The following is a 23,967-nucleotide window of genomic DNA, read 5'->3' on the forward strand; positions in this document are numbered from 1 at the left end:
CCAGTAAAAACTAGACTAAACAAAAAAAAAAAGAGAGAGATAAAGTACTCACTTTTTGTTAAAAATAAATGTTGACATCTACGAAATTTTCCCTCTATGACACGTTGAGGAACTGGGGCTCATTACCAGAGAATCTCTGTAGTCAGTGGGACAACCCTTCATCTGCCAGGTGTCAGATGCTTCACATATCATCTCAGTTCTGACATTTCTGCCACCGTGTGAAACATCACACTGACAAACCCACTCTTTACCAAAGCCTGGATCTGCTGTGGTCTCACATAGGGGGGGCTTGTCAAAAATCATGGTATTCTGCTCTGAAAGGTAAACCTCTGGTTTTCACAAAATCTTTTTTTTTTTTTTAACAGACCAGCATCGTTAACCAGCTTGTAAAGCACGGAGCCGACCCAACTTTACTGAACTGCAACCAAGACAAACCATCCGGTAACCCACACACTGTTCAGACACCAATATGTTTATGAGCCTGTAATAAAGATCAGGGATTTATGCTCTGAATGAATCTAAAACACCGTTTCACTCATGGAAAAATGGGGTATACTTTAGAATTTAACGGATAAAACACAAAATAAAAATAAATCATCTGCACATCACAGGACATATTTTTGTAAGAAAATGTAGTGTTTTGTGTTCATATCCGAAATAATGTACCAGCTCTGATTATAAATTGATAGTTTTTTAATGAAGGTTAGTCTCTGGCCTGCAGATGGCACCATGGTCTCTAAATGAGAAGAAGCAAACACAAGGAAGGGATATAGGTTGTTCTTGTTGGTCCTTACTATCAGAAACAGATGACCTAAAAAAAAAAGTCCAGCATAGCAGAAAACTAAACCTGGGAGAAGGAATAGTCTGGATTAGAAATGTAACAATTAATTAACTTAATCAATTTATATTGCTACAATCCAACCAGATTGATTTTTCTGGGGTAAGTTTTTAATTTAATCAACCTATACTATTATAAAATTTTGTCAAAGTGAAATAAATCATATCGATATTGGAAAATACTATTTGTATTGAGGCATGGTAGGTTTATTATACTATGACATAAAAACGACCAATCAATCAATGACCAATGATTGTTAAAATGACTTATTGGGATAGAAAACTCCTGTATACAAGTCTTCGTGTTCCTCTCGTCTTCTGGTCAAAGGTAGTGACGAGTCTTGTTCACAGATTCTTGGTGGGATCATTGCAGGATACTTAAAACCATTTGACAAGACAAACAAATCCCATCTGTGATCCAAGATTCCAGAGGAAATTTGCCAAACCAGGTCAGGGAAAAACACATGGGACTTGGTCAGAGACAGAAAAATAGGTCAAGTACCAACCAGCCGAATCAGTGAGACAGTGGTGGACAGAAGCAGACAATCTGACGACAGGTTCGCCCGCCTCTAATACAGGGAGACCCATGGATGTGGATTGATTGCAATCATGGAGGTGCAAAGCAAGAGCATGACAGACGAAAAATGAGTGGAGATTATAGGATTATGGTTGGTCTGTAAAAGTTCTGAGATTGTAGTGCAACACAATTAAAATCTAATCAGCAAAAATACTAGTAAGCCACAACAATCTAGAGGAGTTGAAATTTTGTTGACAAGAAAATAGAAGTTCTAGCACGTTCAGCACAAGCAGGAGATCAGTTAAGGAGGTTTCTGATTCAAAAAAAACGTGTTTACAGAACTCTGCCTCACATCTGTCCCTGCGATCCACCAGAAAAACACATTAATAAATGATGAGTTGTCAATTGAGCCATCTGACATTAAAAATTAAGCTTACACTATGTTCAATTAACATGTATATATTTTGTTTCTTTTTTTTTTGTTCCACCCTATCAGAGCTGGCTGCTGTAGAGAGCAAAAGTGCTGTGGAGAAAGCTGGGGAAATAATATGGAGTCTTTGTGGATGTCATCCACTGTTAGCTAAGAAAAACAGAAGGGAGGAACCTACAGTATCAGTGTTTACTGTACACCGGAAACAGCATCCAGACGTTTTAGGGTGCACTCAGACTGGACACATTTGGTTTGCTGAAAGTGAACCAGTGTTTGTTTCCCTCGATGGAACAAACTTCCTGTCTGTATTTGCCCAAGTGGTCCAAAAACTCTCAAACCCATCTTTCGAGGTGCTCTCGGTTAGTTTCCATTCGGATTAAACGGTTCTCTCTGAGATTCCTAAGTCCAATTCCTCCGTGCTCGGAGAGGAACAACTGGACCAAAACATAAACAGTAAGCCACTGACAGATGTGGAGCAGCAATGCAACAGCGACTCATTGAAATTTGGTCAGAGGAATGCAGGCACATGAAACAACTTTTAACGTGAAACACACTGCTTCTCGCACTGTCTTCCATACAAACTATATGTCAAAAAGACTCATTAGCGTACCGTCTTTAGTTGTCTCCTCGGCAACTGCCTTGCAGTGGGCCTTTGCTGAACAAAATTAGCTAAAGTAAAAAGCGTTGCACCTGATGTTCATACAGATGTTCAAAATTGGTCAGGACTCGATCTGGACCAAATTAAGCCGACTCGGCCCGGACCAACTGACTTTTCCAGTCTGGATACACCCTATGTCTCATAATTTAAAAACAGGGACTTTTCACAAAATAGCTGTTTATCTTTTCCAAAAGTGAAACAATCCAAAATGTTGACTTCCAGTCGTTGACTACATTTTCATTTCCTTTGATTTGGCCTGGAGTTTTTTTGGGAACAAATGTTCAGTTTGTTTGCTTGTGATCAAGCTCCTTTTAAGAAAACTTTGTATATAAAGAATATTTTATAGGTGTCATCACAGAGTATTCACCCAGACCATGGTATGAGATTTCTTACTGTTTTTAGATACAGATACCAAAAAGGAAGGAAGGGTATTTGGGACGCCGTCTGTCTATAACACAGCCACAAATAAACAGGATGAAGCCTTTCTCCCCCGGAGAGCTCTTTTGGACCTCATCACGAACAAAAGGATCTCCTCCCTACACGCCTCACTGTGAACTGATCCTCATTGAGATTCAGAATCTGTCGCAGAACCCCTTCCACCTTGATTGTAAAGGAGCGTTAGCATGCCAATGTGTAGAAATGCAGTTCAGGAAATTATAGCCTCGTTTTAACAGTTTCTCCTGCATATGTAAAACTTTGGACAAACAATCTGAATCCAAGAATTTGTAATATCTAATCGCTTCACTGATCCACTCTGTCCTGTTTTAGATGTCGCCGTGTCAGAGCACATAGCAACCATCCTGCTGGACGCAGAGGAGAGCTGGCTCCAGAGGCTGAAAGACCCGTCTACCCCTGTGCCGCGCACTGACCACAGCTACGATGGCGGGTCTTACGACATCGACACCCCCCTCAAAAGCCTGTGGGTCAACAGCTAGTGGTCTTGCATTTACGTAACTCAGCTGTTTAGTCTCTCCGTTTACTGTTTCTTTTGTCCCACAGGAACCCCCTGGGTGTTTCCATTTCTAAGCGGGACAGTTTTCTGGAGAAGTGCACCATGTTCAGGGAGGCGGGAGGTGCCTTGAGTCGACACCCCTCTCAGGATAACGGCCTGGATGGCCCCTTAAACTCTGGACCCAGTAAACTGGAGCAGGTCCACTTTATTTGGCAAATTCTCAGAATTTTATTTTGAAAGTTTTTACACATTTTGTTTAATACTTTTGATCATAAAGGAAATGAATGTGGAAATGCACGATTTCTAAAAAAAATGTCCTCCCCAATGAATTAATCCGGCTTTTAAACTTGATGGTATTATCAAAACAAAAAAAAGAGATAATTAAGTTAAACACACACTTGTAAAACAATGGGTTACGTCTTCAAACCAAATCTTGAGTTTGTCTTGTTGCTATTTTTTGGTATATAGTGGTTTCATTTGAACCCAATTTATGTTTTAAGATTCAGTTCCCCTTTAACCTCAAAGATTGGCTACAAAACAACGTAATGCGACGGTTTCTTTTGGTGTAATGAGATTTAAACACATTCATGCAACTGTGATTGGTTCTGGAGAGTGCAAAAATCACTTCTATGTGCAATCTTTATGTACAAATGTTTGTTTAACAAAGTAAAATATTATTTTTCTCAGGTCAAGCTGATGCCTCCAGCTCCAAACGATGATCTGGCATCTCTCAGTGAGCTGACGGACAGCAGTCTCCTCTACGAGATGCAGAAACGCTTCAGCAACGACCAAATCTACGTAGGAATTCACTCTGGAAGAACACGCACACAACTTTAAATATTCAGTATACCCCCCAGGATCCAGAGAAACATGAAACAAATGCTTGTTGTTTTACTTGTTGCTGGTTTTCTGGGAATTTTAGTATATGCCGTTTGATTCACATCACAGTCTCCATGAGCCAATGAGCTCCAGATTGCAAATGATTTCCCTCCAGCTGTGTACATCTGATGTTGTTGAGCTTTAATATCTCAAAATAAATAAATAAAACACTTAAAATTTTTTCCTCAAGCTATGATGCCCATATATTCATTTTGTCTTTTAGACAACACTAGTCTCCAAAGCCAGCAGATATAAACAGTAGAAAAATATAAATTGGATGTTTCTGCACTAAAATATGACATTTCTATTGTTTGTTTAGGGTTTTCCAAGTTTTCTGTTAGCGAGGAAAATTGGATGAAAAAACACTTCAGCATTATGTTTTTGTCCGTTCTTGACCTAAATTAATGTAAAATAAAAAAAAAAAAAAAACTGTACTTCCCTGTCCACTAAAAGAGAAACAATTGAGCTCTTAACCTGCAACTTGTGCCAGGTCTTCGCAGTTTTGAGTTTGAATTTGTCTTTTATTCTGTCTTGTCTTTATGTTCTGTTACGCATTCAGTACTTGGTGAAAATGATAAACTCTGAGCAATTTTAAGGAGCTGAAGAGAAAAATCCTTTACCACACTTCCATCCATCATCTTTTCTTCTTGCTTCTCTTTCGGGGTCACGGGGCTGCCAGGGCCTACTGTTGTGCGACGGTGCGGTACACCCTGGACAGGTCACCAGTCTGTCGTAGGGCTAAAACTCCATCCATCTCTCCATCCCACCATATCCCTGTCAAGGTCATGGGGTTGCCGGAGCCTCTCCTGAACCATTACAACACTTACATATGAAATTCTTTCTTCTACCAACAATTTCAAACCCTTTTTTTTTCTTTCATGGGAAGTCAGCTCTTTGAAGACAGGATCCAGATCAATGTGGAGCAATCTGTGAGCCAGCCTCCCTGTGAGGAGGCAGTAATAGTCCATTATTACAGGAAGCCAGATTGGGGACAGACAGTGGGGTTAGCCACAGCAGGAGACAGAGATGATTGGGACAACAAAGAAAGGAAGTGTGAGTGGTGTGCAGAGATGATTCTGAATAATGAAGGCTGGATGGATACTACCATCCATTTGCAAGGAGTGGTTAAAAAAAGGCTTAAGAGTGCAGCTATCAAGGTAATCTCACCATAGTTGATGGAAAGGCTTTTAGAGGTGAAGTAAAGCGGAACCAATGAGGCTTACAGTATTTTCTATTTCTTGAACAAATAAATAAAAACAGAAGCAAAATTTCGTAAAGTTAAATAGTTTCAAACTTTACGTTCATGCTGTGGGCAAAGAAAATCTTCATTTTTTTCAAGTGTTTTCCTGCAGAATAGATCTCACCACAAATGAAGGGCAAACAGAGATGATGGGGGGGGAATGAGAAGGGAAAGTGCTGCATCTGTTCCCAGCAGGGGGCTCAGCAGCTTTCATGGGGAGTCTCTTGTCTCCCGTCAGGACAGAGACCAACAATAGACAGCAGAGATCAATCTGTCAGGAGAATAAGTGATTCCCTCCAGTTTTTTTTTTTTTGTTTTTTTTTTTAACAAAAACGACATTTAATAACCTACAAGCAACATTTTTTCCTTGGGTAAAAGGAGTGGGGGTTTTGTTGAAGTCATTAACCTTGGCTTGAGCCAGGGAGCCAGGACAGAGTGTCAGTGTTAGCGACACCCCCACCCCTCCTGTGGGACACACATTCAAACTGCCCCAGGGCCTCTTTGCGAGCTGGTGGTAGTTTCGTGGGTCAGAATTTTGGAGTTATATGTCTTAATGAAGCCAGAGTTTGTATGGAAACTGTGAAGTATGGGTAGAAAAAAATGTTTTAGTATTGGGAGCCGTTTGTTTTCTGTGACACGTCGAAATGACTGGATTTGGAATGGGACAGAAGTTCTGTTTTCATAACAATGTCGACACATTTTAATCATCTAACCTTTCTTGGGTACTTTATAAGTGAATGTGATTTTTTTCTTAATAATGTTTGTTATGCTTTACTTTTAGACTTACATCGGACACATCCTTCTTCTAATAAATCCAAACAAAGAACTGCCCATCTATTCCACTCTGGTAAGCACACTTTTTAAAATGACTGTTTTTATACTTGTTGGTTAAATTTAGCTTTAAAAAAATTGAATGATAATTGTAATTTTCTCGAGTGTGACCCTCCATTTTTTTCTGATTTGATCTAGTTATTAACATTTCTTTTCATTATACACAACATGAAGTTGGATTTAGATCAGCCAGGGAAGAGGCACTGTCGTGTATGTTTTCTGTCATTTAGTTTTTTTTAACAGAAAAAGACAGAAAACATTTGTTACAAGAAGCTTAAGTAGAGACAGATCTATGCAAATGTATCATATTCACATCTGTGCAATCATTTCCTTAATAATTTTCCAATCATTTTTTGAATTTTTTGTTTTGTTTTGTTTCGAAAATACATTTGATTCATCAGTCCCAGCTAAAATATTTTAAGTTGGAGTTGTGCAGCGCGGGGACATGGACAGACGAAGGTATCCCCAAAAAACAGATATAATTACATTTGTAGTGGGAGTATCATGGTGTGGGGCTGCTTTGTCTTACAAACAGAAAAGTTTTTTTGAAGAGTCATGTTCAGGAGTTTTCTATCATTAGCTTTAAGGCACAATCACAAACCAGAGTTTGCTGAAGTTTTGTCCGACATAATCTTCTATTTGATCTACGAGTCGTGTCTATCTTCAGAACCCATACGGTTTTAAAAGTTAACTGCAAGTTTTGTTTTCACAGAAAGCATGGGATTTCAGTCTTTTAATATTTCTTTAATACCTTTTTCTTAGGTGAGTCAGCTGTACCTGAGCTCCACCGGTCGTCTCTGCTCCTCTCTGCCTCCTCATATCTTCTCCTCGGCAGAGAGAGCTTTCCACATGATGCTGCAGGAGAGGCGGCCGCAGTGTTTTATCCTGAGGTAAACTAACCCGCTCGCAGTCACTGAACTGCGCCGCCTGAGACTTGCGAGATTAAAATGACCCTGCTGGCATCTTCACAGTTGAATAGCCACGTGAGAGATTGCCTGGCTTGCCACCTGGTTTGCTCACACCCTCTCAGCTGCACACCTGTTAAGCAGTCTTGAGAGTTTAATAGCTCTCAGCCTGAGGTGAGGCGCGTGGCTGGACGTTTGCTGTGAGCGTCTCCCTCTTTGTCCTCAAATGCACTGAGGCGGCTCCCTGATTGCAATTAAATCCGGCCCCGGCTCTCTGGTGACATTCCCACTGAGTCGTAACCAATCTGGCAGAGAGTTAATGCACACTGGCCACCGGCTATCCATCTCCCTGACACACTCCAACACACTCACAGTAATAATGTACAACGCACCGAGATGTACACATGCTCCTGTTTCCTCTTTCCTTTCCTTCCACTTTATCATTCCTTCTCTGGTTTCACTCTTGGTCAGGATTTCTGTTGCATTGGGCATCTCCTCGCTTCCGGACACATGTGCACACACACACACACACACACACACACTCTCCTCCAGGCAATCAGTAGCCCAGATCCCTCCTGAGACAAGCGCTTCAACAAAATGCCCTTGAAATCTAATAAAACTGGAAAATGAAAAGACGCTCGAAAGACATTTGGACCTCAAGCTCTGCAGGGCGGTAAACAGGAAATGTTGCAGAACACAGACAGGCAGCGCGTGCGGTCAAAGACGAAGGCGTCTGACCCTTCGGAGCCATCTGGATGGTGTTACTATGCAGGTCTCAACTCTGCATGACCACGCATGTTAGAGCATGCACTGTACAGGAACCTTATGTCGGATTAAACATGCATTCAATAGAAAATTAAAAAACTAGCCCCCAGTGTGCTTAAAGTGGGAGCCAGTGGAGCAATAATGACTGCAGGAACAGATTATGTATCAAATGAACGGATCTCCCTGAAGGGTTGATGTAAGGAGGGTGGAGTCTGAAACAAGAGATCGTGACAAACAACTCAAAAGTGTTGTTCTTTATAGAGAGACTCTAAAACTTTGTAAAAGTTTTGGAGAAAATGAGGGAAAAAAAGTTCTGAAAACAGAAGCAGCAATAAAATTTGCATAATCCTTCAAGCTCTTGAGATGTACGACATTGTTTTTATGATCCACTTCAGTATTTCATCTGGAAGAATGACAGCAATAATATTAATTTGAGCACTTAGAATTGGAAAACGTTCTGCATCTGCTTTGCTTCTGCAGCGGTGAAAGCGGATCTGGGAAAAGCGAAGCTTGTAAGCACATCGTGAGACACCTCACAGCCCGCTCCTGCTCCAAAGGCTTTGTGTTGGAGCCCAGAATGAAACATGTGAGTGAGAATTTGTTTCCCTTTCTCCTTTTGCAGTATTTCTGAGATTGCGTTTTCTGCAGACTGGAAATAATCAAATTCCTTTTGCTAGAAATGAACATTATTAAAATAAACCTAAAAGCTCAAAACACTGATTTTGCATATGGGCCCTTAAAATGAGCAAAAAGATCTGCCTGTGGGGAAAGAAAAATAGTCTTACCAAGAATTTTATTTTAAGAAAATTATTCTTGTCACTGAGACATGTTTACTCAAACTAAGATTATTTTGCTAATTAAAGAGCTTTATTGATAAGATTACTTTTTTTGTAAGGCAGAAAATAAGATAATTTATCTTGAAACAAGAGCTTTTAACTTTAAGATTTTGTCTTTTGTGGTTGTTTCATGAAAGTTTGGCTTAAAGATTTCAAAACCTAAATAATTGACCACATTTTCCACTGCTGTAATGAGATAAAGTCATTGATTTACTCATGTTGTGACATTTCATATATGTGGAATGAAAATTCACAAATAAAAAAAAGGCATTGATGAGATCCAGATAAACCAGAACATTTTCCTCTTGTTGGTTTGACACAGTCTACAAACATAAAATCAGAAGAACAAAGTGTGCACACTTTGCACACTTCTTTGAAAAGCTGATAAAATACAAAAGTGGGTGGTTTTCTCTCAAAAGAAGGAGTTTGAGTTGAAGAAAAAAGTAAAATATTTCTACAATTTATTCAGTTCATGCATTTTTTATATTTTTTTACTTGCAGCCAAACGTCAGAAAGGTGTGAATTTGCCTTTTTGTTCTTTTACCTTCTGCATGTTACACCTAAACTGTTCGTTTTTCAGTTACACGACAGGGGGTTTCACACGTGATGCATCGCCAGCTTTTGCAATCAGACTCTGAGACTTTAAAAAGGGTCATTAAATTTTACAGAGACCACATGTGGACTGATGTTCTGCATCATATATGGAAATGTATATTTATACATCAAAGGCTACAAGAAAAAAGCCTTCCCTAAGATAAAATTGGCCGGTGATGTGTTTACTGACACCAGAAAGAAAAAAATATATATTTTCAGTATTTTCCATCCATCTGTCAGACAGCTCCATGTATCCTGAGATGCCTCTGTTCCGATGAAGTCATCGTTATGCAGCTAATATCTGGGTCAGCTTATCTTTCTGGGACACACATTTTAAATGTTGTGTTGTGAATGTATGAGGACATCTAGTGGTGATAAAAGGAAAGAAGCTCTTTCACAGACACAGTCAAGGATTTAATTATCGAGTTATAACATGATTTGAACTGGTTTGTATTGATTGGGGGACTTTTCAGGTGAACTGCATTCTGGAGGCTTTTGGTCATGCTAAAACTCCCAGGAATGACAACTCGAGCCGCTTCATCAAGCTGTTGACCGTCCAGTACTGTGAGAAGAGGGAGACCATGCTCAGTGGTAATCAGCATGAGTTTGAACGTGTTTTCTTATTTTATTTCATTTAGTACTTCCAGAAAATGAGAGAAGCTTTAAAAATCTCAACCAGTTGGTGCTGAGTTTTGCTTTTGTGAAACACCAACAGGGGGCAGCAGAAGCCAAACTATAGACTGAGAAAACCCCTTTTACATGTGTCACTTTGTCTTAGTTTAGTCAATTTGATGACTGAGGTCTGGAGATTTGCTGAAGGTCAGAGATGTGATGTTTCTAATAACTCTGTGGAAATGGCATTTACTGAGAGGTCATGTTTCAGCTCATGTCTGCACCTACATGCTGGAGAAGTCCCGCCTGGTCCATCTCCTCCCCCAGCAACACAACTTCAGAATCTTCTACCTGATGGCCGAAGGCCTTTCACCTGAGGAGAAGAGCGTGCTTTACATGAACAATGTGCTGGCTCACAGGTATAACACTAACTAATAATCTGCTAATAAACTAACTTGTTAACCGTTTATTTCCGTACCCTGAACTGGATGCGGGATGCGGCCTACCTCATGTTAAAAATGTACCGTTTTGTGGTTATTTCAGGTATCTCAGTGGAGGCGTTCCAAAAGAGGTCGCTCCTGTAGCCACAGCTTCTGCTCAGAGCAGAGAACATCTGGCTGCTGTCAGACAATCCCTGAGAGCTCTGGGTTTCAACAAGCAGGTACAGTAAAGGTGCTCACATCAAATGCATATGTTGACTTAAAAAAAGGTTTTTGAGGACAACAATAAGGGACTAGCGGACACACACCCCTGGATGAGGGACAGATGAATAAGAATTACATTCAGTTCAAGCACAAGTGACATTTAATCAACCTTTTATGGCAAGATCAACTGAAATGAGTGACCCAGTGAGGATTCTTATTTTTAGCACATCCATGGTGTGTATTGGTACAGCTTGTTCTGTGCACCACCAGCTGTGTTCCCAGCCCATTATCAGCTTTTATTCTAGGACGGCCACTCTGCGTCCATCAGCAGTAGGTGACCACCGGCTCACTTTTTAATCCAGCAGCAGCATGAGGAGGAGAGCAAAGGATGCTGGAATTATCTGAGCCCACCATCGTCAGGTTGATCCCAAACCAAAGTACAGGGTGGGAGGGGGGGTGGGTGAAAATGATAGGCCACCCATTGGTCTCTGTCTGAGTTCCCATCAAGAGACAACTCCCAGTCCAGACCCAAAGGTCAACCGCCATTAATGCTCTGTGCTGCTCCTTTTCTCTTACTCCCTCTCCTTCATGAGGGGGGTGAAGGGTGTGTGTGTGTGTGTGTGGGGGGGTGCTCTTAGTATAGAGTGTCAGACAGAGACTAATGCTCCTGTTTATCTTGAGATTTCAGCTCCAATATCCTGCCTGGAAAGAGTGTACAATGCAAATACACTCACCAGCAGACATCCTCCAACTCCTGAGAACCCCCCCCATACACACACCACACACACACACTAGAGTATCACAGCTGCAACATAAATGGGGTATTCCACTAAATCTCCCCCGCCTATGGGCAAAGGGGAAGAGAAGGAGACGAGGAATCCCTCTCCATGTTTTTACTCTGTTGTTGCTTGCATCTCCTTCAGGAAACCCCTCCCTGAAGCTCCTGTTAAAGTTTCGTGTCACACAACCAATCCAGTCCTGCAGAAAAAGGAAAATAGATGTGACAAATGAAAACAGTTTTTAGGAAAGAAAAAAAAAACGATGTTTTCTAGGATATCGTTTTTGCAAAGTGGCAGAAGTTCAGTAGTATTTCGACAATGCAGCAGATTAGCAGATAGTTTTTACGTTGCAACTGGAAGCTTTTTCAAATGGCAAATTTTTGCCTGCTCCTAATTCACAAAGATTTGAATAAATAAATGATATATATCCTCCATCATTAGAAAATGCCACAAGTTGTTTTTGATGTTAAAAAAAACAAAAACACAATTTTCATCAGAGTTTGGTTTCAAATCATTGATATTTTTCTCTGCAGCATTTTTTAGAGCTAAGAAACATAAATGTTAAATTTAACTGCATGAGCAAGAATAATGATGTCTATGTGGAGATTCTGTCTGGAAGAAAACTAGATTTCAGCAGCAAAGAGGTTTAAAAAACTTTTTTTTAAATATAGCTTTTAAGTTAGTGAAAGTATTTTTTGTCATCTTCACTAAGGTTATAGAGCATCTGAACTGAGATTTTGCCATAAAATCGCATGTTCTGGTTCATTGTTGAGAATGGGGACAGATGGTTTACCTTTATTGAAAAAACTATTTATAATTTGATATGTTATAGTTGTGTATTTAAAACAGGAACATTATGAAATTAAATGTTCACTGAAAAAATGCTAAACTTTTCCAGCATTCACTAATAAATAAAGGAAAAGAAAATTTAAGACACTAAAAAAGTGTCTCATTCACTAACTTTTTGGAAGCATCTCATATTTTGTTCCAGTGGCCTCAAAATACGGAAAAATCTCAAGAGTTTAAGGGTTTAAAAATAAAAAAAGAAATCTCTTATTTTGAAAAACTCAAAGCACTTTTGATGAAAAGTTCCAAAAGATGTTGTTGATTCCTAATTCCGCTGTGTTGTCTTGTGCACTGTGTTCTTTGTAGGAGGTGGAGTCGGTCTTCATGCTGTTGTCTGCTGTCCTCCATATTGGAGACCTGAGTTTCACCACACTGACAGATGCTAATACAGCATTCCCCTCTGACTTGCAGCTCCTGGAGAGAGGTGGGTATCCCCATCACTAGTGGGAGAGACTCCCCATTCATGGTGATGAACAAGGAGGGGTTTTCAGGAGGGGTGCTGGACCACCTCCTTTTTTTCAGCACTCCCCGTCTCACTTGGACAGCTTGAAAGTTTTCCAGCAGGACCTAGACGCCATTACATTTACCTGTTTGGAAAGAACTTTTTTCTTCTACTAAACAGTAACCATGGTGACAAGAATCTCTAATGCTCTCCAGCATTAGGGGGGTTTTCTCTGCTCCATGTGCTCCCATGACCCCTGACCCTTCAAGAAACGGTAAACAGATGACATCAGCGCCTGACCAGGAAAGAGCCTGCTACTGACAGAGAGATGTGAAGTCATGGCTGGTGATGTCAGCACAGGGTTTCTGGGCTTCTCTCACCTGTTTTTGTTGCTTGCTTATGAATCAGAAGTCCAGCGATGACTAACAGCTTCCTGCTCTGCCAATCAGTTAACGGGGACAGAGCAGAACAGAATTCAGCTTGTTCTGCTGTCAGTGTAATGTCACAATGAGCTCAGTGCCAAGCAGACCAGCCTGCGGAACGTCATCAGCACCAGTGCTCTTAATGTTTTATGTCACTGTGGTCTTTGAATCTTGTTGTTTCCTCTGTCTGATCTCTCTTTTTTCCCTCCCTATGATTTCCTCGCCAAAGTTGCCGCATTACTGCAAGTGTCCTCCGGCGATTTGGGCGCTGCCCTCACCTCTGATGTTCAGTACATTAAAGGTACTCAGTTTCTGATCTTCATCCTCACATCTGAAAAAACTTCAAACATGTCAATGGTGTTCACCTAGAAACATAATCTGTGTCCAACAATAAGGGAGAAAATCTGCAAGTTTTTAAAGGTTCAACTGCAGATTTAAGCACTTTTTATAACCAACAATCTCATGTTTTTTTAATGAAAAACAAACTTCTTTTACAGGGACCTGTTTTTCTTTTTGAGACAGAAAGACAGACAGATGTGCCATCCCATTCCTAACCCATGTAGTCCAATGTGGTGTCAACCTACCTTATGCAGCTATTACAGATTCAACTCTTCTGGGAAGGCCATCCACATGTTTGTGGAGTTTGGTTATAGGAATTTTTGACCGTTCTTCTAAAAGAGCATTGGTGAGGTCACACACTGATTTTGGTGGAAAAGGCCTGGCTCTCCACTGTAATTCATCCCTAAGGTGTTCTATCGAGTTCAGGTGAGGACTCAGTGCAGGCCAGTCACGTTCAACCACACCAGACTCCAAACTGTTACTATAAGGTTGGGAGCATGAAATTGTCCAAAATGTTTTGGTATCCTAAAGCATTCAGAGATCCTTTCACTGGAACTAAGGGGCCTGAAAAACAACCCACACTGGGCACAATGGTCCGAAATGTACCGTTCTCCTGGAAACCTTCAAACCTAGACTCGTCCGTCAGATTTGCAGATGGAAACGCGTGATTCATTCCGTGGAGCTCTCTGCGTGCTGGACTTGGGCTAATCTGAAGGTCACATGAAGTTTGGAGCTCTGTAGCAATTGACTGTGCAGAAAGTCAGGCCAAGTGATTAGGACACCTGATTCTGATCATTTGGATGGGTGAGAGAACACCTTTGGTAATATAGTGTTGATAGCCAAAACTTTGATCATGTGTTAGCCACTTTAGAATGCTCCTGGACTTCCTCCAAAACCACGCCTTGGTGGAATTTAGAACGAGTGGTCACCTTTATCCCATAGATATCCCAACCTAAAAAGTTTCTAAATACGAAATAAATATGAATACTTTATTTAGACTATTTAAGAGTCCAATGGGTTCTGATTGTGAAAAGCTGGATGGTTTATAAAGAAGAAGGGAAAACTAAAATGAAACCGGAGAGCCCGGATAAACCCATGCATGCCTGAGGAGAACATGCAAACTTCACACAGAAAGGACCCAGCTAAGATTCAAACTAGGTCCTTTACACTGTGAATCAAGAGCTCTGCCCCACTGTGTAGCCCCACCAGGAGTAAATCCAAACCTCCAGCCAGGGCTGCCCAATTCTGACCCTTGAGATGTACCACCCTGCCTGTTTTTCCCATCTCTCCTTGCTGCTGATTAGCTGTCCATGTTCTGGTTCACACACACACACACACACACACACACACACACACACACACACACACACACACTTGATCACAGGTTTAGAGTAGCAAGAAGTGCAGGGAGAGGTAGAAAGTAGGCAGGGTAGTAGATCTCAATGGCCAGAATTGGGCAGCCCAGGTCTTTAACCCTTGTGCTATCCTAGGCACTTTAACTCTGGGAGTTGGGTCATCTAGACCCACTAGACAGTGCTCTGAACCTTTTTTCTTCAATGATTTGTGATCTTCAATGGTGTCCATGGATTACATGAAATCTTTCCACCTTTATCCACCTTTGTCATGGTAGGGAGAACACGTCAATGTAAGGGTGGGGTCATCTAAGATACCACAAAAAAAAGCAGACTTAAATTCCTCATGTTCTCTGATTATTAGGTATTTATAAACACATGCATCTCATCACTAAATCATGTTGTGACTTGGAGATTTTAACAGCTGTGGGCTGTTTTTTTGTGTTTTTTTTGCTCCCATTACACAGCATTCCTTAGTTCTCTGTCTGGTCTTTGTGCCGTCACAGTAACACAAACCACACCAAAATTAATTGGCTTGTGAGCCAAAAATCTTGTTCTCCAGCAGATCTGAGTCCTCTTTGTTCTGGTCCTCACCAGAGCTTCAAATGAGCCTTCACTCACTGAACACAGCAAACTGTTTGAGGAAACAAATTCTGGTGCGGATCAAAGAGGACAAAACGTGTCCGTGCAAATGTGCCTGTGTGAGTCGTTGTTACATGGAAGGAGCAGTGAGTCCCCAGCACACATCCTGACAGATTACATGACCTTTTCTCTTAGAATGTTTTATTGGCCAAAGTATACTGCAGGGTTCAAATGCCAAGTGAACCAGAGGTGAACCAGAGAAACATGAATATTTCACTGCTAGCTTTAATCCATTGCAACACAAAATCCACTTTTTCTCTCTTTGATTTAAGTTAGGGTTAAATCATTTGATTGCACATGTCAGAAATGAATCAGTAAAGCCTCTGAAGTCCCAACAAGGAGCCAAAAAATGGTGGTCCATGAAGATATTCCAACAGTCTTCTTTAATCTTTCAAAATTGGCAGAAAACCCAAAGGCTTGATCCATTTCTTAGTCTCTTTCTTTTGTCTTTACGAAGAAACAACTCACAAAAATCTCATTTGTATTGTTTCTTTGTTGTTGTTTTTTCAGGTAATTTGATGACCCGACATCACACAGTAGAGATGTCAGAGCTGTACAGAGATCTGCTTGCTAAAGCCATCTATGGGCGACTCTTCAGCTATCTAGTCAACTGTATCAACGAATACTTGCAGGGACAAGACGACAGTCCTGGGTAAAGCTGTGTTTATTTGTGTTCATGTGTCACATAAAAACAATAGCAAAAAACACATAAATTAAAGCAAAGACAAACTTTATATTTTTAGGCCCTTGCGGGCTTTCAGCTATTGAAAAATTGGCAAGGGCATGCAGGTGGCCAGCAGGAAATATCAAGGTCGTAGATGGCTCGGGGATCTTGTAGCGCAAAACAGGTCGTAGTAAACATTAGGTAACACAAGGGTAAAGGCTATGTCACACGGCCACTATGTACATTTTGCGTATTTTCCACTATGAAATTTTGGTCTTCCGTGATACATACGTGATATATGTAATTCACAAGTGTATATTGCGTTCATCATTTGTCAATGTGCACAGATGTTCGTCCAGTTTTGAACTGTTAAAAACTTTAGGTCAGTTGATGATTACGCAGCTTATGTGCATTTTAAGTAGTTTATACGCAATTATTACGTTAATCTTATGCAATTTTGCGTGATTTTTGCAAATGTGTTCCACCATTACCCTTTTGTCCACGTATGTCTTACAAATTGAGGACATTCAAATGAAGTAATTGTTGCACAAAGCACTAATGAATTGCATATCAACAACACCATAATCGCACACGGTTCAGGTTCGGAATTGATTTAAGTGTGCTTTGAATGGTTTATGATCCATCTTTAAAAAATTTACGTAAATGCCACAGCTTTTCTCACTTTTTCAAAGTATATTCAGAGATGGCCGATTTTCATCCATACAATATGCACAAAATGTACGAAGTGGCAGTGAGACATGGCAAAGTACTGTAGGTAAGATGCAGATGTGTCATTTGGATTTCTCTTTTTTTCAACCCCCCAAAACGTGTGCACTTTGCAAGTGTCCCGTGTCAATACACTCACCAAGCCCACGACAATGGTTCGTTCCATTTTCATGGCGCCCATTGAGATGATTACACTAGCCTCAAGGAAGCTACGAGACAAACCAGCTCTTCACATCCGTCTACGACCCTACATAGACCCGGACAACCCAAAAAAAAAAAAAACACAGTACCCATCACACCAGACTTTTGCAGGCATCTTGTGGTTCTGATACATTTCACAACATTCAAATGTAAATCACTGATCAAAGATCAGAGATGAAGGTAACAAAAATAGTCAATCAATTTCAAAAGCATCTCAGTAAAACACTCCAAAACTGAAATCCACACGTTTCTGAGTGAAGCTTAAAGGATTCATGGGGGTGTTGATGAAGGCTTATCACACTTTTAAAAATCTCTGACTACATCCTCTGGTATGCGTTTGTGTTGAGTCTTGTTTACGGCCACATATTGGAATCTGTTTTTCAACCACAGACTCATGGCACACCCCTTTCAGATGTGATTACAAACACAACACACAAGTTCTCACAGGAAAAACAAAAACAGTTGCTTAATTAATACAATTTCTGTTTATTTCTTCCAGCAATCCTTCCATGGAAATTGGAATCTTGGACATTTTGGGGTTTGAAGAGTTTCAGAAGAATGGATTTGAGCAGGTGGGACAGTGTTTTCACCTTCTGACTTTGGTTTTACAGAGAATGACTTTTAGCCAATGGATGTTTTCAGCCATCAAGCGTGGAATAAAACAACATCACACAGACACAGTCATAACTTTGGTTGGGTTTGAAAAGTCTTCCATTTGTTCATTTCTAATAAAATTTAACATTTTGAATTGTTCTAACTTTGTGCTTTAATTTCTTCAAAGGCTCTGCATTTTTAGGGAAAACTTTCTATTAACATAGATCTGACATTCTAATGGGTATAATGTCATTCTCTGATATAAATCTCTGAATGAGACGTGTTATTGTTGCAAATGAAACCTGATCAAGTTTTTAAAAAACTGAAAGCATTTATCTGACGGCAGAGCTGTAATGACTGAGCTGGGGTCTGTTACTGGCGCTGGTACGATTCATCTGTCCTCAGATGAACTGAAACAATGACTTTGTGTGCGTAACATTATGGCAGCTTGAAAACATTTGGTGGAACTGTCTTTGTGTGAGTGTGTGTCTGTGTGTGTTTGTGCACATGTGAGCTGGAGTATGAAATAAGAATTAATAAAAAATTAGCTTCAGCAAAAAAAAAAAAAATGAAAACAGATATAACTAGTCAGAAAAAAAGAAAAGAAAGTGTTAGATTTCAGAAATATCTAGGGGACAGGTTTACATGAAATTAACGATGTAGGCTACAAGTGGATCATTGACAAATATGTGTTTTTAGACTGTAAGAGGTTAAAGTTTAGGCGCAGTAACTGATTTTTTTTCTGGATTTGCCATGGCTGAATCAAACAAGTATCCATAACCATAATCAAGTACATTTTTTAGGTAGAAAAAAGAGGCTTTGTTAATCCTGAGAAAGTCCCATCAAATTTTCAGAACAAAACTCCACAAGCAAACTAATTTGAAAAACTGCTGATCTCTCAGGTTTTTCTAAACAGACAGCTCTCTGAGTTGATGTGTGAGGAACTGGAGGTGAAGAACCCAAAATGCAGGAAACTAGGCATAGTGGAAAATGGAACATTTAATAAATAAACTGAAACGTGACCAAAAAAACCCAGGGCGAAACAAAGAAGTGACAAAGCAGAACAGATGACCTGACAATGAGGAGCTGAAAACCAGACACTTATGTAGGCTCAGGGCAATTAACTGAAATGAAGACAGCTGTAGATCGTGATCAACCTGAAACTGGTGGAACTGACACAGGACAACTCTGAACATGACCAAAAACCAAACAAAAAGCAAAACCCTTACACAATTCTCTTCTGCAACATGCTTGATGTGATGGGAAAATTATTAAACAAAACACTTCACTAAATTACCAACCACTTGTATGTATGTGTTAATGTATTTAAATATATATCGCTATGGTGGCTTCTTTTTTATCTTGGCTTTTTATTTTTCAATCAATTCATGACTAATTATCCTATTTAAGTTGGATATTTGGATAATCTATGATAAGACATACATTTATTCTGTTTGCCCTCCCATAGGTTTTTATGTTTGTTATTTTTTGATTGCTTAAAATAACAAACGATAAAATAATAATATCAATAAAATATGTATTAATAATAAATAACAATAATAAAACAAAAAATGTCACTTTTGCACAGGTGCTTTGCAGAAGGTAATGTAAAATTTTATCATCATTTTATCATCATCAGGTGTTGTAAAAAGGGGTGGGATCATACAAGATTTCTCTTCAACCCACTACTCTTCAGCACACTGTCTTGTTTTACCTGCCTATGTTAAGCTCTTGTGTTTATGTTAATTTGTGTTTGAAATAAAGAAATGAAATTGAATTAAAATAAACCAATTCAAAAAGAGCAAACCGGTTAGACTGTTATGGGTTTAAACTAAAAGAAAACAACGAAAAATATCTCTATGGGCTGTAGAAATAAAAAACTGCCTAACATAAAATTCAAGTTGCATTAAAAAAAAGCATGTTACTATAGCTCCAGCGACAGCAAAGGTAGCTTTTGTCAGTGTAACTAAGGCCATTGAAAAAACTTTAAAGGCGTAAATCAAGAAGAAGGTTCCACAGCATGTATTCATTTGCTGAATAAACTATATTTAATTTTACTGCCACACTAATAATATTTAATAACATAACATTTCAACATGTCTCTGAAGGCTGTTATTCTGGTCTTTCAGTTGTTTTAACTTTCTAGCAAAACAATATTTTGACTTTGATGAAGATGTTAAAACATCAGAATAATCTTCATATTAATGCATTGAACAAGATTTAAAAAAAACAGACTTTTGCCTTTTGTTTCTGTATAGATATTGTATGTGCAGCATTAAACAAAGCATTTCTACTGTATCCACTCAGCTCAGAGTTGTCCGTCACTATATTAATGCATTCAAATTAGTAGATTTCTTTTCCTTTTAGAACTAATTTTAATATATTTGTGTTTAGCAGGGCTCAGTTTGATTCTTATTTGAAGCTTTTTTTCTAAATAGATTTTCTAAACTGACAGCTAATAATACCATTTAAGGTCCTGGATTTAAGTAAGATAAGAGTTGAGTGAAACTTTGCATTTACACCGTAAACCTACATGCAGAAATAAACAGCCCAGTCTGTACGTGATGCTCACTTGATGATGATGATGATGATGATGATGATGATGATGATGATGATGGTGATGATGCATCATTTTCAGAGTGCACTAAATTTGTTGCCTTGTTCAGATCACTTGTTACAAGCTGTAAATCTGCCAACTCATAGTCGGCAAACATACACTTTTAATAGTCTAATCCTTAGTAAAACCAGCAGGGATTAGGCAAACAACCATGTAAGAATGCGTGTGTGTGTGTGCAATTCATAGTGCTGAAGAGGATAAGTGCCTATTTTTGCTATTCAAAGCCTACTCTTCCTCCCTGTGGAGCTGCTAGCTTTTATTAAGGGCAGAGTGTGTGTTTGTCTTTGCTTCTGGAAGTGCGTGTGACAGTGGTCAGTGTGTCTGTGTGTCATTGAGATAAGTGGCTGAAGTCACAGGTTGTGTAACCTTTTTAACCCTTCAGGTCTTGTAAAGAACCAGAAAGCTCAAGAAGCTAAAAAGGGGTCACAGAAGGAGAGAAACCGGCAGACCGAGGATATTTTCTTCACATAAATGCACATTACCTGTCAAACAAAAGGAGAGGAGGATAAACAGTCTTATAGTGGATGCACAGATGCAATGACTTGTTTGTACACTTGAGGACACTTGCGCACAAACACACACCAGGACGCTTCACCTACGCAGCACAATCAGGGTTATTATCGCCTGTTAATTAGAACCATGTTTGTCTGGTTGTGTTGTACCGGCTCAGCACATTGCTAATGAGCTAACTCAATCAACCACCTGCAGGGACTAAAGCTTTTAATGGAGCAGACTAACTGGCAGATAAACAACAGAGAAGCTATGTTACAAAAAAAAAAAAAAAAAACAGAACTATAGCTACTGCGTCGTGAAACATGAAGCCATCAATTACTTAGACTAGAAGAGCATGACCAAAAACATGGGTCATAGTTGTGTTGTGACAATTACACGAAGAAAGAAAAACAGGTGATCTTCATTAGTGATTTCCTTCTATCCGTCACCTTTGAGACACAGCTTTAATGGCCTAAGGGCTTGAAGCATTGTCGGAAAATGGTCAGAAAAAGAGGCATCCCTTACATGCTGACTGTTATTCGTTATCAAATATCAATCATGTGTTTCCACAAGCTGTGCAGCCGTCCTATAGGTTCCCTGGTTAAAGATGTGACAGTCGAATTAAATGTTGATTAATCTTCAGGTGCATGTCTGATTAAATCAGCTTCAATGGACACTTCTCTGTAAAATAGGAATACAGCACCAACCTTTAGAAGAAAACCACTAGAAAGCAGTAAAATGATTCGTCCATGCTGTTAGTCAACTTTACTTAACAGGACATCTTGTAATAAGACGTCAAAATCTTGAAATGAGTTCCACACAGGCATTCAAAAAAGGAACGATAACCTAAAAAAGCTAATTGTTTGATAGAATTACTTCAAATGGATTGTTATATAGCCCCATCATAAGTATTTTTTTTTTGCTAGTTCCAAGCAAATGGTTTGTATTTTTGAGATTTCATGTACGTAATTATAGTTCATTGTGATTAGTGACAAACAACAAAATAAGTAGAAATGACTCATTTTAGAGAAAAATGGGAACAAAATGAGAATACAATCTTAGAACATGTTGGCCCAACTCAATGAATCCTCACAAAATCTGGCATTAGTACTTATTCTTAATATATAAATCTAATTTTGTTTCCAAAATAAAAAAAAACAACGAATGGCAGTCTATAACTTAGCAACATTTGTTGAATTTTTAAATAATATCCCTAAAATTGAACCAAAAATCATAGTGAAATTGTTTTTCTTTTGTCAAGAGTACAGGACAAAAGAAAAACAAAGTAAAAATGCATAAGTAAAAATGGATTTTTACTTATTTTTATAATAAAATAATAATAAAAGATTACATTTTTTTTTATATTTGTAGATCCTGGCTCCTAACAAGACAAAAGGCTGTGGCTTAATTTGATAAAAAAATTGGAGAGGTGAAGAGCAAAGGGAAGTTAAAACAACTTCAAAGCTGCTATCTTGAAAGTCTAATAACAAGATTTTCAGTTTTTGCATGTATCAATAGTTACCTCACCCAAAACAATCGACAATCCAGACAATTGGGAAAATGCATAGTAGTTTGAGTTAGTTCCACTCTAGGGACAACGCTATAATCTTTAAAGACCACCTGTAGTTTTAGATTTTCTTGTCTTAACTCACTTGTGTGTCTTGGCAAATAAAAAGCAGCAAAGCTTGGAAAAAGAGACAAAACAGCCTTCAAGTTCTGAAGCTTTTCCATTCTTGATCCATACAACTACGGGTTTACATCCTGATTAGATAAGAGTCAACTCAAGGGAGGAAAGAGTCTTTTCCTCTTAGATGCTAAGCTTTTCCTCTTGGCGATTGTTTTTGCCTGATTACATCTGTTGCATCATCTATATTACAAGTGTGGCATCATACCTGCGTGATATCTCGTCGTTAAATTCAATGAATGAAAATGCAGGCAACATAAACAAAAATGCAACAAATATAGTATAACCCATCCTTTTGTTTGAGCATGCAGCTGTTTCAAGTATTTTCCATCCTATAATTTAGCTGCTGGGTCAAAGCGGCAGGAGGATGTCATGAACATGTGATGTGCATCAGTTCTGTTACTTTTGGACACATTTTTTGCAAAAAATAATAAGAAGAAAATCACAAAGAAAAACACGGGAGCATTGTTTTGCTTAAACTGACTCAATGAAGGGGGAAAAAATATTACATTTAGAAAAATTTGATTTTTTTTTTTTTCTCTTTTGTTGTTTTCCTGATTTTTTTCTCATTTATTGATCTGTATTTTTTTCTGATCAGGCGCCTCTTTCAATAAGAAGCCAGAACTTACAAAGAAGCTGAAATTAGACCGAGCCTAAGCTGGAAAACTGAGCTGTAGGTTTCAGAAAGGCTGATGGGTAGCTTGATCTACTCTGACAAGGATGAGTCTGTTTATTACACACAGGCCTCAGGTTATGTTGCTTTTCTGTTCTCCAGCCTTGATCACACCAAGCTTCAGCTTCATTTAACACAAGTGCTTTCCGTTTCTTCATCATGCCTCAGCATATTCAACCAAGCCCTCGTCTTCTGTTACTGAACTTGATGCAAAGTGACAAAAGTTGCAGTTCCTTCAAAGACCACTAGAGGCTCGTGTCAGAAAGGACCAAAATTCCTACTGACTCCTTCATTAAAATATCTTTTTTACATAAACACAGCCTGGTATTGAAAAAAAAAATTTTAAAAATTTCAAATCTTTATTGCCCTATTATATCAGAATTTTTTTTTTTAAATAAGATAGTTTGAGTCAAGAAATAGCTCAATATAGCTTCTTGTCTTATTTTTATTCTATTTTTCTGTATTGTCTGCCCACTTTAAAGAAAACTGTCCATAATCTCATTATACTATGCATTGGGAAAAAAAGACTATCTATTCTATTTGAAGATTATATGTTTTTTGTTTCATTTTTTATTAACAGGTGGGTCAACCTATACTAGAATTTATGTGTTGTCCTGCCCTAATTACTGTTTTTGTGTTTAGATTCAATTCTTCTGTCGCATATTTTAATTTATACAATGAATTTTCTGCCATTCCGTCTGACAGTCCTACCTGTTGACCCTCAAAAAAACCAAATTCCTTGAGGTTTGACATTTTACACGCCCAGCAGTCAATACTATAGTTTACACTTCCTT

At 39.0% G+C, this 23,967-nt stretch overlaps 1 protein-coding gene across 4 annotated transcripts in view; it reads left to right on the top strand.

Annotated features, from left to right (window-relative positions):
- myo16 (myosin XVI) overlaps positions 1–23,967 on the top strand; it is a 101,687-nt gene that overhangs the window by 39,480 nt on the left and 38,240 nt on the right. For all 4 annotated transcript variants that reach the window (XR_002292838.2, XR_002292839.2, XM_020713268.2 and 1 more), the window contains exons 8-21: positions 366–441; positions 3,211–3,361; positions 3,442–3,592; positions 4,082–4,192; positions 6,295–6,360; positions 7,107–7,234; positions 8,495–8,600; positions 9,918–10,035; positions 10,328–10,475; positions 10,600–10,717; positions 12,632–12,749; positions 13,419–13,490; positions 16,033–16,174; positions 17,613–17,685. Coding sequence is in view for 2 of the 4 variants with exons in the window: in XM_020713268.2 (XP_020568927.1) it covers positions 366–441; positions 3,211–3,361; positions 3,442–3,592; positions 4,082–4,192; positions 6,295–6,360; positions 7,107–7,234; positions 8,495–8,600; positions 9,918–10,035; positions 10,328–10,475; positions 10,600–10,717; positions 12,632–12,749; positions 13,419–13,490; positions 16,033–16,174; positions 17,613–17,685 (1,578 nt within the window). In the remaining 2 variants the exon portion in view is untranslated. The remainder of the gene's footprint in view (positions 1–365; positions 442–3,210; positions 3,362–3,441; positions 3,593–4,081; positions 4,193–6,294; positions 6,361–7,106; positions 7,235–8,494; positions 8,601–9,917; positions 10,036–10,327; positions 10,476–10,599; positions 10,718–12,631; positions 12,750–13,418; positions 13,491–16,032; positions 16,175–17,612; positions 17,686–23,967) is intronic.

This window comes from Oryzias latipes, chromosome 21 (genome assembly GCF_002234675.1).
Source record: "Oryzias latipes chromosome 21, ASM223467v1".
Classification (NCBI taxonomy): domain Eukaryota; kingdom Metazoa; phylum Chordata; class Actinopteri; order Beloniformes; family Adrianichthyidae; genus Oryzias; species Oryzias latipes.